Raw genomic sequence first — 20,732 nt, forward strand, 5'->3', positions numbered from 1 at the left:
TGGATGGAATTTCTAGGTTTGAGATCTCAAAAGTGTCAGGCCTGCTCTGATTCTGGGGTCACACAGGAGCCAGAGCCTATCCTGCCATTATCAATGGTGAATCACAAAGCATCAATGGACTGGGCACAAGCCCACTCACACAGAGCCAATTTAGCGTTGCTAATTAACAGAAGGCACATGTCTTTCGAATGAGGGAAAAAAACGAGAGGACCCACAACAAAACCTGCACAGACACAGGAAGAGTGCATAAACTCCATTAAGCATGATGACGTGTTGCATGCTGATTTGTACATGAATTTCACTGTATTATGTGTATCCACTGTACAAATTCCTTTTATAATTTCAAACACTTCAATCATGTCTCATTTTAATCTTCTTTCACTTAAACTGTATAGGCTCAGCTCTTTTAATCTTTCCTCATAACTCATTCCCTGTAGCCCCTTAATCAGCCTAATCGCTCTTCTCTGGACCTTTTCTAGCACTGCTATGTCCTTTTTGGAGCCTGAAGAGCAAAACTGCACACAGGACTCCAGATGAGGCCTCACCAGTGCGTTATAAAACTTGAGCAGAACCTCTTGTGACTTGTACTCCACACATCAGGGCGCTATATAACCTGACACTCTGTTAGCCTTCTTAATGGCTTCTGAAAACTTGTCTGGCAGTTGATAATGTTGAGCACACTACGACTCCTAAATCCTCCTTGAAAGATAAACTTTCAATTTTCAGACCTCCCATTGTGTATTCAAACCCAACATTTTGATTTCCTTACACTTTTTCTATATCTGTTGCTTTAACAAATTATTGCCCTTTAATAAATTGCATTCACCCTCCCAAGGTGACGTATGGATAGTTTTGGGAAACTTATGAAAGTGTCTATGGGACCAAAGATCTGTCCAAGCTTTTTGTGAATCATTTTCATTTCTATTGAACGTGATCATTCTGATTTTCCATTTTCAGTTTCTTACAAGGATTCAGAAACATTTAACAAGGAAAAAAAATCCTATTTGATTTAGCCAAATTTGGCTAGGTCTCCCCTAGACTTTCTCATATACTCAGATATGGGGATGGATATTTGAGGAGTAAACCACAAGACAATGATTATATTTTTAAGTTATGTACAATAAAGACCCATCAACAACAAATCAAATTAATAATATATTGAAGAATTATTATAAAAGTAAAGTTGAATAAATAGGACTCTGCAGCTGCATGATTAAAAGGTAAAGTACCACTTTTGGTTAATGGAAATAGTCCAGAAGTTGATAGAAATCTACGTTTTGTACCTAATACTTGTATGCAAAATTTGGTTGACCTAAGTGAAAGTGTACTCAAGTTATCCTGTTTTCACACACACACACACACACACAGACATAATTCAAAAATTGGAATTTTCTGATGGGAGATCTAAAACGTTGAGATTCATCAAAATCTCGGAATGGAATTTTTTGGAGGATTCCAAAACTTTCCCTATACTTTGTATACGAGAAAGTCAGGGAGGTCTAAAACATTGAGATTCATCAAAATCTTGACATTGAATCTTAGGACGATTGCAATACTTTTCCCTTCGTATATGAGAAAGTAAAAATGTATGTGTTGTATATTGTACATGCACGCATACATTACAGGCCAAAAGTTTGGACACACCTCCTCATTCAATGTGTTTTCTTTATTTTCATGACCATTTACAGCACTCCATCACTCTCCTCCTTGGTCAAATAGCCCTTACACAGCCTGGAGGTGTGTTTGGGGTCATTATCCTGTTGAAAAATAAATGATCGTCCAACTAACCTGACTTCTGCACAACACAACTGCTGGTCCCAACCCCATTGATAAAGCAAGAAATTCCACTAAATAACCCTGATACCTGACTACCTGTTGAAGCTCACAGAGAGAATGCCAAGAGTGTGCAAAGCAGTAATCAGAGCAAAGGGTGGCTATTTTGAAGAAACTAGAATATAAAACATGTTTTCAGTTATTTCACCTTTTTTTGTTAAGTACATAACTCCACATGTGTTCATTCATAGTTTTGATGCCTTCAGTGAGAATCCACCAATGTAAATGGTCATGCAAATAAAGAAAACACATTGAATGAGGAGGTGTGTCCAAACTTTTGGCCTGTACTGTACATACATACATATTGTACATGCATACATAAATTCATAACTCTGTTGCACATGCTGTACATCCATGCATTCTCGACATATGTGTAGACTGACCCGTTTCCTTAGCTTGAAATGGACATTGTCCATCTTTATTGTGAGTGCATAATTTAACCTCCAGTTCAGATTAGACTTGAGCTTTAATGAAAGGTGGACTTTCAAATTTTCTACTCTAACGTGTCTTGAGGCTTTTATACAAAGTCCTGGTGTGTTATGTGGATTTTTAAATCTGCCAGTTTTATGTAAGCTGCCACGTTTCATTTTTTGCTTATTTGAGACTGTCCAGTTTAAATAACGCCCAAACGGAAGTGACATGGAAAGCCAAATACCTGCCGTCAACTACAGCGTACTGAATGAACTACGCCTAGAAGGAAGCTTCTTTGATGTGGTTATCTGTGTTTCTGGAGTGGAGTTTCCTGCTCACAAGAATGTCCTCTGCTGCTGTAGCCCCTATTTCAGGTGAGTAATGGTTTGTGATAAATATGTGTGGTGGATTCATCTCGGTAAAATATATAAAACAAAGACACTTGTATGTTTCTATCCATCCATCAATTCATCCAACCTTCTCCTGTCATGTAGCAAAATAGAAGGGTTCATACCACACCATACGGTTTTCTATGCCTGCTTAACCCTGAGCAGGGTCACGGGGGATTGAGCTTATCCCAGAAGAGGAGTTCATAAGAAGATATGAATTTGTTAGCTAAATGATTCTTGATTCATTTGCCGTAAAATGACCATCTTCTATACTTGAAACGTTTCAACACCTGGCATTTTTCTGGGAACCCCCAATAGACAAATACTCACAATAATGGTTACTATATCTTTAATAATTATTATGCTGTAATTTAGATGTCAAAGATAGAGGCAAAAAGAGATTAAAAAGATGATTTAACTTTAAAGAATGCCACTGTCTTGTATCATTATATACAGCACACAGTTTATTTTCCTCCTGGAAAGTGCATATGGCAGTCACCACTCGCCACTTTTGTACATCCGACCTGGAGCCAACACCTTATAATCTAAGACCGGCACATAAATATTTGCACATGAATTTCTGTTGGTGCGCCACTGTGGATGGTTAAATAATTTAGCATCTTCATGTTGCCATCTGCTAGTTTTCACAGATGTGAAACATAACATTCTCCAACCCGTTTCATCCAATTCAGGCTCGTGGGAGGTTGGAACCTATCCTAGCAGCATCAGGTGTAAGGCAGGAAGCATTCATAGGCAAGGTGTCAGTCTATTGCAGGGACCTTTGACACACCAGATGCAGGATCCTGAGGTGGCTGCTCAAAATAATTTCTCTGAAAGGTTCAAAAGAAAAGTCTCATTTTCTGCTTAATTTTCCTTATTGTGATTAAATCATAATAGACAAGTAAGAAAATTTACGCTCAATGGCTAGATGTGTTTGAGGGCTGTGCAAGACGCTCTAGCTCTCAATGGACTGAGTTTAGTAGGTCGATTCTATAACCATCTCAGTCTATTTCAAGGTTTTGAGGGGGCCAAAGGTTATCTTGTTGTATATGGATATCAGATCAATGTGGCATTCTAATAGTAACGAATGGGGAAGCACAGTCGGGCCCGGCCAGTACTTGGATGGGAGTCTATCTGGGAAAAGCTTGTGTTGCTGCCTGAAAAGATGTTAGTGAGGCCATCAGGGGACGCCTACCCTGTGGTCTGAATGTGGATCCCAATGCCCCCAGTGCAGTGTACTCTGCAAATGGCACCGTTGTTTGGATGAGATGTAAAATTTAATTTCCCGACTATCTGTGGTCATGAAAGATCCTTGGACATCCTCGTAGGGTGTATCCCAATGTGTGAGCTAAAGTGATGACCATGGCTTATTCATTCTGGCCCCCTAATCATCTCCTGTCTCTAATGGGCTATGTCTTTCACAGCTTCACCACCTAACAGCTAATGTGTGGTGAGCGTACTGGTCCAAAAATGGCTGCCATTGGATGCTACACATTAGTGGTGATTGAACTTCCCTATTGACTGAAGCTCTTTGAGTAGCTAGAAAGTGCTATATAAATGTAAAGAATTATTTTTATTGTTATTATTGTTATTACTAAGGAATAAGTTGATCAGATTTTCAAAGTCCCAACCTGGAACACTTGTGAAGCAAGTTTATCCACACATAAAGCTCATCCTCATTTGTTTAATGCCTGCTTTTTCTTATCAACACTGAGGGTTCTGGGCACAGGCGGAAACAAAATAACACTTTCACCAATGAACATTGCACACCACATAGTGCCTAAACTGGAAACAAATACATGACAGCACTGCCTGCTTTTGTCTGCTTCTTGGCTAACTTGGCAATGCTGTTCAAATGTAACAAAAGTTCTTAATTAAGCTTTCCCTGTTGGAGTTTTGACCACGCAGTCTGTTAAGATCCAGGCATTTTGATATTGCTCAGCTACTTATTGGGATGCATAACCTGAAAATTTATGTCACCCAGACATCTGGCCCCCCTAATAAATTATAGTGATAGTGAAATTCTGAATCATTATAATGAGGATTTAAAGGAACAGGCAGTTTGGTTTAGTGCAAGTTAGACAGTACTGACTAAGTGTTGATTTTCAATACGCACAATGGCTTACACACCACAGGGTGCTTCATCCATTTCTAGATAATCCTTTGTTTCTCTTGCTTGCATAAGGATACTTTTACAGTTAGTAAGGTCATTTAACTTACCTGGTACCAATTAAAGCACTAGGAGGAGGAAGACGCATGCTGCGGTTTCTGAGCGTGCCTCAATGTCCCGCACACACTCCAGCAGCCAGCAGTGAATGTGACTTCCTCTTCCAGACACACAGTCTGCTAGTTTTCATTAACTTCTGCCCTGTTTGCTTTCAGTAGTGTCCGCTGGAGGTGGAAAAGAAGAAAACATACAAGTTGGTATAACCGTGTTCAAGGAAAAACTAAAAAAGCAAACTCATTCCTAGCTGCAGTCACACAGAACGTTTCTCTGTTTAAAGACTGTAACAAAGGTGCTATATAGGCGCCTGACCCGATACAGATGGACACGGAGGCACGTATGAACTAACTAAAGGTTTATTTTTCTTCACCCGTGGGCGCATGTCTTCCCCGTGACCCACAGGCAATACACAGTCCAACAGCACAACAAACCCTAATCAAACCATTGTTCCTTTACCGCCACTCCTCCTCAAGCTTCATCTCCTTCCTCCCAACTCTGGCTTTTCGAGTGGTGGTGGCTGGGCCCTTTTAGATAGACAGACAGACAGACAGACAAACAGATAGATAGATAGATAGATAGATAGATAGATAGATAGATAGATAGATAGATAGATAGATAGCCCACCCGGAAGCATTCCAAGTGATTGCCCACCTGGTCCTAATTGCACTTCCGGGTGGGGCTGAAGACTCGTCCAGCTGGGCTGTTGGAAGCAGACAACCCCCCCCCAGCGGCCACCCTGGGCCCCAACCAAGCTGTGGAGGACTACATCTCCCATGGAGCCCTGCGGGTGGTTGGGGAATCACTGTCGGCCAGGGAGGCTGCCACCAAGCATCCTGGGGGAGGTATTGGACTACCCATGGTGGCTCCCCTGGAACATAAGCAGCAGGGGTGTCCCTGCCGAGCATGGGACCCGGCTGTCCTTGCAAGCTTGCAAATTTGCCATTTATTTTCAATAGGAGATTTTGAAATTTTAAAACTGTGTACAACTCATTCTGTCCAAGATATTTAAAAAAACATTTGTTATGACAAAAATACTTGAAGAGTAAGCGTGTGACACATTTCAAAAAGATTGGACTGCAGGGAGTGGAGTGGTTTTGTGTGGACAGACAGACGCGACTATCACAATAGTCACCTACGCACCAACTGTTTGAAAAATCCAGTAACATTTTGCACAGAGTTTTTTCTTGTTCATCATTATGGAAGGTTTTATATGCACCTTATCATGATGTACTCTTATCAGAAAGCACTTTCCATGCCAAAATGTCTGCAATTTCAATGGTTCATTTTTTTAGTTCGGATGGCAATAAAAGGTTGGTGGTTGGTGCCTCTCAGTTTCAGTGTTCAAATCCCAGACCTGTCCCTGTCTGTCTCCTGCCCATTTTCTTTGTCTCTGCATTGATGTTCCTTCTACATCCCAAAGATGTGTAGGTTATATTACCTGGTCACTCTAACTTGGATTGGCATTACCAGAAATTACATTTTGTATTCAGTAATGGGCTTGTACCCAGCCTGAGGATGGGCCCTGCGTTCTGCTAAATGCTGCTGAAATAGACTTGGACAACATGTCCCTCACCTGAATTAAGTTTAGTTTGAATGCAGGTGGATGTTCCTTAGATTTAAAGTCATGAGGCTCCTGGTGGAGGATCCAGAGAAACAACAACAACAGCATTTATTTAAAGAAAAAAGACAGAATATAAAAATAAAATTAGGCAATACTAATTAACATAGATTAAAAGTAAGGTCTGATGGCCAGGGATAAGGGAAAAAAAACAAAAAAACACCAGATGACTAGAGAAAAAAAACCCAACATGTTCAGGTGTTCTGCGTCCATGAGACCACCCAGCCCCGTCTAGGCATTCTACCTAACATAAATGCCCTCAATCAGTCCTCGTGATATTCAGGCTTAACATGGAACAACTTGATGATGATGGTCATGTGGACTTCTGGCCTTCAATCCATCAATGTAGGGACTGCATGGTGCTTTGATCAGGTGGTAGTGGCGCAGATCGCCACCACAAAAAAAAGGATAAAAAACAGCAGAGAAAGTAGGGGTTAGTATGAATCATGGAGCCACCAGGAATATTAATGATAATTAAATGCATATACTAAAATGAAGTTATGAGAAAGCCATGTTAAAATAATGAGTTTTTAGCAGTATTTTAAATAAATAATTTCATCGAAGGTCGCGCATGGCGCAGCAAGCATCTTGTGGGAGGCAGGAACAATCTCTGGACAGGGCGCCAACTCATCACTATCACTGCACCACCATGTTCATATGTTTAATACATGCTTGAATTTATATCATCATGAAAAGTATTATTTAAGAAAGCTGTAATATCACAAATGTAATGGGTTCTGTGTCCAGTTGGAGGAGGAGAAAGCCCGTTTAAGAAGAACATAGTGATTTACACACATAGAGCACACAGAAGAACAAATACAAAACAAAGTGTTTAACGTGCTACTTTAGTTATGATGGGATTTGAGAAACTAATAAATTAAACGATTTTAAGATGAAGTTTATGATGTTCAACTTTAATGACAAAATAAACTATGTGATTAAAGTGGAAATTTTAAGATTAAAATTGACATTTCGAGATTTTTTTTTACTGTGTCCCTATTCTTTTTTCTTTTCTCTGTACCCTAATAAGCTTTCACATGACACTCGGAAGGTGGGATACAAGTAGCCTTTGATATCTGACAACTTCTTTTTTTATTTTGGGCACTGTGCAACTTTGTGAACTTGACCTTTCGAGTTTTTCCGACACTCTGTCACTCGATCAACTTCCTTATGTTGTTTATACCACTGTTTAAACTAACAAATAGTACATTTTTTCTTGCCTCCACTTGGTATTCGCTGAAATTCTTCGATTTCCCCCCATGCTTTTGCCATTGCCTTTTCACAAAACGCTGAGCTTAAGGGCTATTTATATTGATTTGCGTATTCAAAGAGGCGTAATTCAGGGAGGAGTTTTAGTGGCGGCAGGCGTGTACATGTGTGTTACTTTTCACACTGACCGGGATTTATGGAGCGGAAGAACATTGAAGATGGCAAACGCACAATTTTATGCATCTGGACTTTTTTGTGCGTATGCACATTTCTGCTATTGTCCGTACGCCATGTTTTAGTGTGAATTCTACGCACGCCGTTATGCATGAGGCCCCTGGTCCATCTTGCAAGGTGTTGGGATTTAGAAATGCAGAGAGAAACACTCGGGATGGCTACAGAGAGTTCTGCCACGATGACACCAGGATCTCCTTTGATCTTCTCTGACATTGAAAGGAGTAACTGGGTTACCCACAGATGTAGTTTCATAGTTTCAGGCAGAAAAGTAGAAGACCCTCCTTTGAGTCCGGTGGGGAGTAGACAAAGGAAGAAAGGTGAAAAGAGCTTATAAGAGAGAGAATGAAAAGTATTATATTTTGATGTTTATGTTTATTTTTTGTAATTTGCGGATCCAAAGCCATATACCCTTCTGTACTGCTCCCTTTTGGTTGTAATAAATCATTTTTATGCTTATAATTTGGTTTTCTTTGATCCTTGTTGGGTTTGGGGACCATGAAAGGCCCTCCTTACTCCAAAGTTTTGTGTTTGAGTTTGACAGTTTTATGGTGTACACAGTGGTAGTGCTGCTGCCTCACAGGAAGGGTCCCAGGTCCTTCCTGGGTCGAGGAGCTTAGATGTTCTCCTCATGTCTGTGTGGGTTTCCTCCTGGTGCCTTGGTTTGATCCCACCATTGAAAGACATGCAGGTTAGGTGAATTGGCCCTGTGTGTTTGTGTTTGGGTGCCCTGGCCGGGGTTTCTTTTTCCTGCCTTGTGCCTTATGCTGGCTGGGATGGATTCCAACAAATATTTTGACAATTTATGATTTTATGAAACAGTTGAGTTTTGTCCCATAATTACATTTGTTTTACATTTTAAAAATCCACAGGAAAACCTTTTCATTCAACCTGTACATGAATGGCAACACCCTAAAAAAGTGAATCCAGCAAACAATTGCAAGTTGTCAACTTGTAATAAATACTGTAGAAGACTACTTGGTGATTGTGAGGCTTGAGATACCCATCCCAACATGTCAATTCCTTTTCTTGCAGAACACTCTTCTCCGAAGGACTTAATCAAAACAATGACAAAGTTTACAACATCCAGGGAATATCTCCCGAAATGATGGAAATGATTATCATATTTGCCTACACACAGACTGTTCCTGTCACAAGAGACAATGTGGATCAGCTGATGGCTGTAGCCAACCATTTTAACATATCAGGGCTGTTGCGAATTTGCAGTGATTTTCTTGAGGCTCATCTTCACTTGCACAACTGCATTGGGATTTGTAGGCTGGCGTATTATTACTCCTGCCCCAAGCTGCGGATTTCAGCATTCAAGTTCATCTTACAAAAATTTGAGGAGCTGGTCATGGTGTCAGAAGAGTTCTTGCAGTTGACTTTCGCTGAACTGTGTGATATCATTGAGCGGGATGAACTTAATGTAAGGAATGAGAGCCTGGTTTTCACTGCTGTTCTGAAGTGGACTTCTCACCATCCACATGACCGCAATGGTTTTCTCACCAGACTCCTTTCTAAGGTACAAATTAATGCACATTTTTAAATTGTTACAGAACTAATCTTAAAACTTGGCTTTATCACGTCTTGTAATAAATGTGAGCCACAGAAGAGCCATGATTCTAATGCATAACTGCTTCCTTTAAGGGAATTATTTCTCAATGTATCCATTGTGGACCACCGGGGTCCATACAGCCACCCTAACCCCAACACAGACAGGCAGGCCACAAATTGCCACACAGCACACCTTTATTTACAGGTGGGAAAGCGCTTTCTCCGCTCCCCACAAAAATACAATGTCCACAAGACCAAAGCCCAGTCCTTTTCCTTTCTTCTCTTTCTCTCTTTTCCCTGCCTCCACTCTTCCCTTGCAAGCTTCGTCCACTTCTTCCTGACTCTGTCTCCTCGAATGGAGTAAGGCGGCTGCTTTTATGATTGCCCTGGGAGTGTTCCAGGTAGCTCATTAATCAGACCTGGAATCACTCCCAGGTGTGGTGAGAGGCCAGTGTAGGGCCCTGCAGCTCCTCCTGGCGGCCCACATGGAACCCAACAGGGTTGTGCCAAACTCCAAGTCCCAGCATGCTGTGCGGGAATCCATGGTGCCACTCCCCAGGTCCTTCCATGCAGTTGACGTCCCACCTGTCACACCATATTTAGTAATTAAATGCAGTCAATTGCAGAAATGCAGTGAATGGTCAATTTAAGTGGTATGTGCACATGCACACACAGTTAATATACATGTATTCATATGTATATGCACAGAACAGCTTCCTCACTGCCCGTGCGCTCTCCTGATGCCTGATAAACTGCCACATACTTGGGTGGTTAATGCACCCCTGAATGGCAAATACTTTTTTGCTGCACTTTTTAAGTAAACGTCACAATTCACCAAGAAAAAGTGAAATTTTAATGGAACACATAACTTTTTCATACAAACAGCATCACAGTTACCGCAACACTGATCATTTTCACACTGCCAATGAACTGTAAAAACTATAAAAAAACTACTGCAACAATCTATTATTATATGTACAGGGTGCAACTGACGCTATCGATGAAATTCAGTCAATCACTGAGCCAACTGCACTTGAACTGGCTGCACACAAGCACACAGAGGCCAACGCTGACATTTTCAGGCCAGTCTAGTGCAGGGACAGTGATGCTGATTCGCTAGGGGGCAGCAGTGGTCATGAACAGCATGGACTGATCAGCTCCGGCGTGCTGGCAAATTGCATTGGGAAGCGACTAAAGCCGGTTGTGGCGTTCAAAAAAATATTCTCGGCTCGGCCTGCTGGCAAATTGTATTGGGAACTGAATATAGCCTTGTACGGGTACGGCTGTGTAAGGGATAAAGCTTGTGTACTCACAAAAAGAGGTGTGAAATATGCATACGCAAATTTCCACACAAATGTTGGGATTTATAAAAGAAAACTAAATGTGAAAGCTTTTGTATATTTACGGCTAATCTGACCAACATGGAAATGTCATTTGATTAAGTAGGGACATGTAGCAAAACCAGTTAAATTAACGACTCACATGCGTATAATAAATCACATCACTGAGCCATTATTAAAATGGGGTGTTGATATGACAAATTTCTCAAAAGTGCTAAAATTAATGTACAGACTGTATTTTAGTTCCCTTTTAATAGGGCTGTGTGTTTACACCAAAGACCTTGTTTGGTTATTTCTCAGTTTATATCAACTACCTGCTGTCACTTGTCAGGGAACTTGGCCGACAGGTCAGGGATATTTTAGCCAAGCTTCACTCAGTCATGCCCGCTGTGCTGGAAGCCATTAACTGATTCAGAAGTCCAGTTTTGTATTATGTTGGTTCACATACATAAAACACATTTTTGCTAACATACAAGGGTCATTTGCAGCAGTGTCCTGTTCTCCTAATGTAATCAGAGCACTTTATTGAACTCATATTGAAATAAGGGCACCTAGCGAGAAGAAAGCTGCTTTTGTTAACCATATGTAGTTACAGTCCAGTAACACACAAGTCAACTGTGATGCCAAACATTGCGTCTTCATGGCTTTGGTCAACCTGTGATTCATTTATTCTGAGGTAAATCTATAGGCCGTACTGGCCTTCTTGTTGGTATGGTCACTGGCTGAACCTTCAGTTCTTGTTTTATATGATTTATCATATCAGCAATCATGTCATTACATGTGCCCGGTGACAGCAGCTACCCACACAGACACTGGCACCTTAGCCTTTCCAATACCTCCATAATGCAGAGGAGAGGTGCCATAATGCAGTAAATTTTCTTGCGCTCTCAGTTGTGGTGCGTAGCCAAACACGCTTGAATGCAGATGGCGGGGTGTCGACATGTGAGGAGTGAGGCTGCTCTACTAGCCAATGAATGCCTGCAGCATTGTGATTACATATATATGAGGTTGATTAGCATTGAGGTGCATTCACGAACACACACAAGATGATTGTGACCTATAAAGGTAAATTTATAAAATCTGATTTTTTTTTTAGCATTAGCATTGTTGTGGAAAAAAACTTTCCTCTATATTTAAAAAAAAATCATTCTTGGAAACCAGATGAAAATGCAGGACGATTCTTTATTTGCATTTAGATACGTATAAATGTCTCAGAACATGGAGTGAGCAATCAAAAAAATAATTCATTCCATTTAAAACTTTTCTATTACCATTACCTTATCTGATACATCATGTCATCTGACTCTTAATATGCAGAATTCTATCATCTTAGCCAATCAACTACAGCCCCCAGTAACTTCATACACTGTACATGTTGATTTTTTCTTAATGATCTTATCATTTCATAATAGTGTTGTCTGGGCTTTCTCAATAGTATGTTCCCCCTTTTTAAGGGGGTTGGGTCATTAAACATCTACTTCATTTTAACCTTAGCAGCTATCTTGGTGGCTCCTCAAGAGAAGGCAAATGCCTCACGTGTCATAGCTTTAAGCCACGTTTAGTTGAACCTTTAGTTACCATCAGTCCTTTTCCTTACACTTTTTATAATCCATTGTTACAATGTTTTTTAAGTATACAGTATGTTTGTATTAAATTGTAAAAATGATAATATATCATTGAAAAATATTTGATTAAAAGTCTATTACATTTTCCTGTTTCTTGCCATGTGTGTATTTCCACAATCAAATCCATGCAAAGTTTTATAAATGAGGTCCCTGGGCACCAGGATCCCACTTGTCTTATGACAGAGATCTCTTCTGCTATGTGCTGGTGTGGAGTTATATGTATTGCCTAGCTCTCAGTTTTCCAGAGCTTTGCTATGCTAGCTGGAGGCTGAGGTACATGTAGAACATACTGAACACCATCATCCTCGGGAGTGCAGACTTCTGCAAGTTTCTTCCAAGAAATTGTGCTCTCTTTCCCCATTTATATATTTTCTAGCTGTGTAAGCCTGTGCTGTAAAAAGCCCAGGCTCCTAGAAACTATTGAACTCATCAGAAATAAAATTGAAATACAGAGACGGCGGTTTCGTTTTGCGGATGTGCTCGCCCACCTTGTCTATCAGCAGCTAAACTAGTTTCTCTCTCGTTTGTTTTTTGTCGGTGATCTCACTTTGGCGATAGAGTCGCTTTCTTTCAGCTTCATGCTGTAGCCTCGCACTTCCATTCTTCTTTCGACTCATTAAGTTGGGGCTGCCTTGCTGACTCTTTGAGCTTCAAGCTGTAGCCTTGCTCTTCCGGACTGGACAGACAGACAGACACACTTCCACGCATAGATGTTTATATATAAGACTAGGGCTTTGCCCCCTACTCGCTCCGCTTGCCAACCCCCAGGCCTGCACTACGCGCTAGCCTCTTTGCGGTTTGCGCTTGCATATGGGGATGCGAATGTACAATTTAAACAGATTTTAATTTTCATGTGAATTGCTACATTTGCATCCATGTGACGTATAACTGCCCGTGATTGAATTTTATTTCTTTCTCTCTATTAAATAAAACGACTTTTTCGAATGTTTGGTTCTGAGATTTGTTAATTTTCTTGGCATAAGCTATTCTAATGGGAAACTGTTAACGTTTTAATACGAATGGCATATGAAGACCTCCTTTGTTGTCTAATGTTATCCCCTGAAGATGTACTACATTACTTTTCTTGGATACATCCTTCTTTCTACAGTAATTCATGCAGTGGAAGACTGGATGGTGTTAATGGTTGTAGATATTCTTTGTGATATTTTAAGTTTTTTTTTCATCTTCCACACCATCACCACCCACTGTTTCAGCATATAACCATTTTGGTGTATTACCAATCGACATTTTTGACATAAATTCGTTTGACTTCCTCATTTCTAGATTGCCTCTGTACTCATTTTTTCTGTTGATAGCCCTTCGTGATGAAATTCTTCAATAAGATTTGGACATAATATGTCTTCTTTAATTGGAACTTAAAGTGAGGAAAAAGTTACAATTTATAAGAACTGAGAACGCAGGAAGTGTGTCTGACAAAAACATTCACACTAATGAGAAGTGAGAGGACTGTGGTCTTGTTTGAAAATGGTTGATAGGAGGATGTGACTTGAAAAAATCTATTGGGAATATTCTAGTCTCTCGGGACTAGAAAAAAATCTTTTCCATAAAGTCTTGTTTCCTAAAAAGTCTCGTCAAAAGATTTTTTTATATAATAGAGAGACTAGCTGTGCTACCAATCTAAGACAGAGTGAAAACTAAGTACAGTAATCACTGCAGAACTCAGCATCGTTATATACTATTTGGTATGGGATTTGTAGAAGTAGCGTTAATGTTTGTGATGTGTCATGTTGAAATAACAAAGACAATACTGTTTGTGATGTTCCATCTTTTGGAGATATAGCAACTGGATGGACACACAGACAGACACACAGTCACTTGTCCTTTTATTAAGGTATATGCAGGTTTATTCACATGTATAGAGAGAGTATAGTGAAATTCTTCCTTGTATGTGCAAATGAATGTGCCACACTCTCTGGCGCCATGATTAGTGAGTAGAACTACCTTATCTTGAAACTTTTGTCTTTGTTACATGAAAAATCCCAGAACTGATTAGTCATTACCCCAGCAGCAACAAATTATATAGCAAATGTGGATGTAGGTTATGTTCACCTTAATATGAGAAGAACAAAACAGAAATGGAGAAAATCCACAGGGTATCTGCTAGACTTATTGGTGGTGGGAATAAGCTTTGATGAAATTTAATATATTTATTGTATATACAGTATACGCAAGAGTGTGTCTTTACATATCTTTAACCTGTATACATTACACTTTATTAAATACACCTCTCTAGTACTGCACAGTATCTCTTCAGATCTTCAGATAAGCCCAAATTCTACCAAACTTCGATTCAATAAGATTCTGAAAATGTTCCTCAGCAATTCTAATCCATAATGGCACCATGTCCAGGGACTGTTCCTGCCTTGAGCCCAATAAGCTTCTCTGCACCCCTGCCCTGGATAAGTGGATTAGGAAATGGATAGACAGGTGAAACACACAGTTCTTGTACATTTTTAGGGATCATATTATTGCTGTGAACTTAGTCTACATAACTGTGTTCTCTTTGATTGAGTTCTGGGGCTGTGTAGGCCAGTGGTTCTTAAACTTTTCTTCTTGTAGCCCAATTTTACCTGTCTTTGTGATTATCGTGCTGTTACCCTGAACAACTTCCTTCCAAGGGGGTCCGCCTTGGAGAATCATTGTTAAATGTCCTCTGGGTGCCCTCTTGTAGAATCCCCTAAGAGCATCATTCCTTCCCTCTTGGGGAGTTGCTGCCGAACATAAACCCTTAGGTAGGAGTTGTCTACCTTGCAGAAAGTGAAGTCAAACATCCTCCCTTGGCCCCATAAATGTACTGGGGGTTTGTTTCAGCTGTGCAAGTGGTAACCCATCACAAGGCTTTCCCAAAATGTTTTCAACCCTTTCTTATTCACTTCAATTGTAATTCACAACTCAGTGCGACTCAACTAAAGATAAACCCATAGTTTAAGAATCACTGGAGTAGGCCATTAGACTGAACTAAAGGTCATGTTTGTGGGACCAGCTTGAGATGAGGCTTGCTTTATGACATGCATCATCTCACGCCTTGAAGTATCCATGTGAAAAAAATGTACACTGTGGCAATAAAGGGACAAACAGGGCCAGCAATAACCAGCAACAATGCTTAGACATGCTGTGGCATTCAAATGACACCCAGTTTGTGTTAATAGACAAAACCTTCTGTATGTCATTACACTTCCAACCTGGGCTGGTTGACATGATGCAGAATGTGTCCATGGATTCATGATGTTTACCCCAAATTCTGACCCTACCATCTGCATTTCACAACAGAAAGTGACAGTTGACACATCAGGCAGTCTTCATCTTCCTGTTCTTAGCTAAAATGAGCAGAACCCATCTTAAATTTCTGTAGCTTGAGTATTTCTGGCCACATTACCAAAGTGTTTCTGCCCACAGAATTACCACATAACAGATGTTCATTTCTCAGTAAACTCTACAGGTTGTAGTTCATGAAAATCCTGGAAGGGCAGATGTTTTTGAAATGCTGGAACCAACACGTCTGGCACCAACATTCTAACCTCTCTGTCAGGTTGTTTAGATCAACTGTCTTGCCTAGTCTAATGTTTGGTCAAATATCAAATACACCCCTGGAAATGAAGCAGAAAACAAAGATAAAGGTTTGGGGCACCCTCAATCAAACCTTGAACAAAACAACAAACACGATTTAACATGTAGTTTAGGAAACTTCAAAGGTGCGAATCAACGATTAGACTGAAGAAAGATAGCAGTGGTAATGGTTATGAAGGCAGTGAGGTGGAATTGGTGGTCACAAGGACTGGAGGTAATGCCATGTGTCATTGATAGCTAGGTTCTGCAGAGGGAAACAGACAAGAGGCATTATAAGAAAGCGCCAACTGTTGACTTGGGGTGGAATTACAAGTTGACAAGGCCTGAAGTTGTGTCCCAGGTATGCGTGTGTGACATCCTTTAAGCAGCATGTCAGTGGCCATGCTACATGCATTGAGCTGCTGCCACAGGACTGGGTGTTTGGAGGAGTGGGATATTTGTTCACCAGAATACCAGCTTTGAGTGGTTTCCTGGTCATTTTGGTACCATAATTGAAAAGAATTGTCATTTTACATATCTGTATTGGCCTGGTATGTGCTTGGCAGTGTGTTTTAGTATGCCATGTGTAAAGTATAGCCCGGCCACAGACAGACACAACACTAATGTCTTAAACACACAGGTTTTATTTACACTCTTCAGCCGTGGGACACACCTTCCCCATGTCCCACAGGCCCAACACAGTCCCAAAAAGCACTTAACAGACCTCTGCACCACTCCTTGTATCGCCACTCCGCCCAGGCAACCTCGTCTTCTTCCTCCCAATTCTGGCTGCTGAGTAGTGGCTGCCGGCTCTTTTTGTAGCACTCCCAGAAGTGCTCCAGGTGATAATTGGCCTAATTAGGCTGCACTTCCGGGTGTGGCTGCATTCCAGCCCACAGAGGCTCGTTAAGCCGTGCAACTCCCCTGGGTGGTGGCCATGGAGCCCAACAGGTCTGAGTCCTGAAGTCTAACACCTGTGGCCCCGATGTAACCCAGGAGGGCTGTCACCAAGCATTCCAGGGGGCATACTGAGGAGCCCCTGGCTGCTCCCTCAGAACATAAGTAGAAGGGGCGTCCTGGCCGGGCAAGGGATCCGGCCGCCTGCCACACATGCTATATACTGGTACCCTGTCCAGAGTTGACTTCCTGCCTACCCAGAACTTCTGCGGTAACCTCTGGCTCATCACATTCCTCATGTGGGTTTAGCAGACACAGTAAAGGAATGAAAGTTGTCTAGGAGGCATTTTCTTAGAATGTTTTGTCTTTGGATAATACAGGTTTTATTGCAAAGACAAGAAGATTGAGCTAACTGTTTTTTCTGAATTTGCCTATCATGATTGTGTGAGTGAGTTCATTTTGTGATAAACTGGTATTCGGCACAAGGCTGGTTACTACCTTGAGTACCCTAAAAAATAAAAATCAAGGAGTTTCTGAAAATGAAGGATTGAATGAGGTCAGTTCCAAAAAGTATAACCTAACTCAGGTGATAAATGCTTCAGTGAATTTTTTGTATTAATTATCAGTGCAGTATACAGTAAAATGAATCTTTTAGCCTGTACATGCTAAGTGGAGGACATACTAAACCTTAGTGTTCCATTATACAGAGTAGGTAGGGACTTGCCATGGTTACAGGTTCTTTGCTCCTAGCAAATTCTTGTTGTTACAAAATATTTTGTTTAATTTGATTATCTGATCCTTTGTTTATTGTGGGAAGCAATCATTGACCCAAGTGCTGCCAACGTTAGCTAACCTGCCAGGGCATATCTTGTAATTCTAATCTCAGCGTTAAGTGAGTGCTGGTCACAATAAAAACAGGAGACAGAAGTCAAACTCTGTAAGCCAGTGGTTCCCAAACTTTTCCCTAGAAAGTTATGTTCGCACCCTCTACAAACGTTACAGTGCATCCAGAATGTATTCACAGCACATCACTTTTTCCACCTTAAAAAATTTTTTTCAAATTTATTTAAAATAAAAAAAATGAGAAATCACATGTACATAAGTATTCACAGCCTTTGCTCAATACTTTGTCGATGCACCTTTGGCAGCAATTACAGCCTCAAGTCTTTCTGAATATGATGCCACAAGCTTGGCACACCTATCCTTGGCCAGTTTCGCCCATTCCTCTTTGCAGCACCTCTCAAGCTCCATCAGGTTGGATGGGAAGCGTCAGTGCACAGCCATTTTAAGATCTCTCCAGAGATGTTCAATCGGATTCAAGTCTGGGCTCTGGCCACTCAAGGACATTCACAGAGTTGTCCTGAAGCCACTCCTTTGATATCTTGGCTGTGTGCTTAGGGTCGTTGTCCTGCTGAAAGATGAACCGTCTCCCCAGTCTGAGGTCAAGAGCGCTCTGGAGCAGGTTTTCATCCAGGATGTCTCTGTACATTGCTGCAGTCATCTTTCCCTTTATCCTGACTAGTCTCCCAGTTCCTGCCACTGAAAAACATTCCCACAGCATGATGCTGCCACCACCATGCTTCACTGTAGGGATGGTATTGGCCTGGTGATGAGCAGTGCCTGGTTTCCTCCAAACATGACGCCTGGCATTCACACCAAAGAGTTCAATCTTTGTCTCATCAGACCAGAGAATTTTGTTTCTCATGGTCTGAGAGTCCTTCAGGTGCCTTTTGGAAAACTCTAGGCGGGCTGCCATGTGCCTTTTACTAAGGAGTGGTTTCCGTCTGGCCACCCTACTATACAGGCCTGATTGGTGGATTGCTGCAGAGATGGTTGTCCTTCTGGAAGGTTCTCCTCTCTCCACAGAGGACCTCTGAGTTCTGACAGAGTGACCATCGGGTTCTTGGTCACCTCCCTGACTAAGGCCCTTCTCCCCTGATCACTCAGTTTAGATGGCCAGCCAGCTCTAGGAAGAGTCCTGGTGGTTTCGAACTTCTTCCACTTATGGATGATGGAGGCCACTGTGCTCATTGGGACCTTCAAAGCAGCAGAAATGTTTCTGTAACCTTCCTCAGATTTGTGCCTCGAGACAATCCTGTCTCGGAGGTCTACAGACAATTCCTTTGACTTCATGCTTGGTTTGTGCTCTGACATGAACTGTCAACTGTGGGACCTTATATAGACAGGTGTGTGCCTTTCCAAATCATGTCCAATCAACTGAATTTACCACAGGTGGACTCCAATTAAGCTGCAGAAACATCTCAAGGATGATCAGGGGAAACAAGATGCACCTGAGCTCAATTTGGAGCTTCATGGCAAAGGCTGTGAATACTTATGTACATGTGCTTTCTCAGTTTTTTTATTTTTAATAAATTTGCAAAAATCTCAAGTAAACTTTTTTCACGTTGTCATTTTGGAGTGTTGTGTGTAGAATTCTAAGGAAAAAATTTAATTTAATCCATTTTGGAATAAGGCTGTAACGTAACAAAATGTGGAAAAAGTGATGCGCTGTGAATACTTTCCAGATGCACTGTATATCACATTGAAGGTGAAGTCAAATTTCTCATTTTTGAACCGTGTACAGTAGTGCATAAAATTGAAATGTTAATTGAGTAATTTACCTTTATAAATCTCAATAATCTTGTAAATGGGTCCTGCTTAGACACTCAGTTGACAAATTCGGGATTCTGGTATCTCGTGAAGCATCAAGCGCCATGAGGAAATGACACACGATCAACAATCGAGGGTTTGAGGGACCTGGAGACCCCTGTGAAGCAACGGTTGCAGGCACAGTGTTAAGTAATGACACACACTTTACGAGCTTTGTCCCCTCATAACACCTTCACTGCACTTCAAAAACAGATGCGACACACAGTTAAAATTGCTGCGCTACTGCCAGGACTGCCAGCAGAAGAGATAGGCTGAGTGTAAGCAGCAGTCCAACCTTGTCACCAATGGAAAAAATGTTGATTAAGCTTCAAATTCTGTGGTGTTTCACAATCAGGGTGTGAACGCTAGAGGTCGCTGTTGCCCCTTTAAACCATCATTCAGATACGCTGACACAGGGTAAAAACACAAAGGTGTTCTTTTAATTCTTTTTCCTTCTTCACAGTGCCTTTCAAGCACCACATCCACCAAAAACAATTAACAATTAAATAAACAATAAAGCAATACAATTCTCTCTCCTCCACACCTCCCAGCAAGCTCTGTCCTACTCCTCCCGACTCCGGCTCACTTGTTGGGTTCCCAACAGTCCTTTAAATAGTCTTTGACCCGGAAGTGCTTCTGGCCCTTCGATCTTGTGACTCATCCACACTTCTGGGTCAGATGGGAAACTTATGTTTCTTCTTTATGTACTTCAGGGCTTCCGTCCTCATGATTCGACAATAATTCTGGGCTATAAGAGAAGCATGACTCCCCCGGTCCTTCCGTAGCACCCTACGGCGGCACCCACAGCACCCAACAGGGCTGAGATAGCGAACTCCATGTCCCAGGATGCCCTGTGGGAATCCAGGGCACTGCTACACTCCAGGGGAGCTGCCATCTAGCATCTTGGAGGAGGCAGTGTCCCTTTCATTCTCGGGGTGTCCCGACTGAGTTGAGCTGCCGGCTGTCCATCACGAGGACTATCATAAAAATCAATAATAGACTTTGTTCTTCATTAGATCATTACAAGGTCCAAACTCCATTCTCTTAAAAAAGAGTTATTCGCCATTACAAACGCTCTGTCCGTATAACAGAACCCATGAGAGCGCACATTTCTGCAGCTCAGTTCACGGGTGACAATTGCGTGCACAATTCTTGATTCTTTTCATATCATAAAATAGGAGC

The 20,732-nt window shown here is 41.3% G+C and overlaps 1 protein-coding gene across 1 annotated transcript in view; it reads left to right on the forward strand.

The window, feature by feature from the left end:
- Positions 1-2,517: 2,517 nt before the first annotated feature.
- LOC120516977 (kelch-like protein 10) overlaps positions 2,518-20,732 on the forward strand; it is a 29,806-nt gene continuing 11,591 nt past the window's right edge. The window contains exons 1-2 of the mRNA XM_039739018.1: positions 2,518-2,618; positions 8,951-9,440. Coding sequence (XP_039594952.1) covers positions 9,021-9,440 — 420 coding nt within the window. The 5' untranslated portion in view covers positions 2,518-2,618; positions 8,951-9,020. The remainder of the gene's footprint in view (positions 2,619-8,950; positions 9,441-20,732) is intronic.

The sequence above is a fragment of the Polypterus senegalus genome, chromosome 16 (genome assembly GCF_016835505.1).
Source record: "Polypterus senegalus isolate Bchr_013 chromosome 16, ASM1683550v1, whole genome shotgun sequence".
In the NCBI taxonomy this organism is placed as follows: Eukaryota; Metazoa; Chordata; class Cladistia; order Polypteriformes; family Polypteridae; genus Polypterus; species Polypterus senegalus.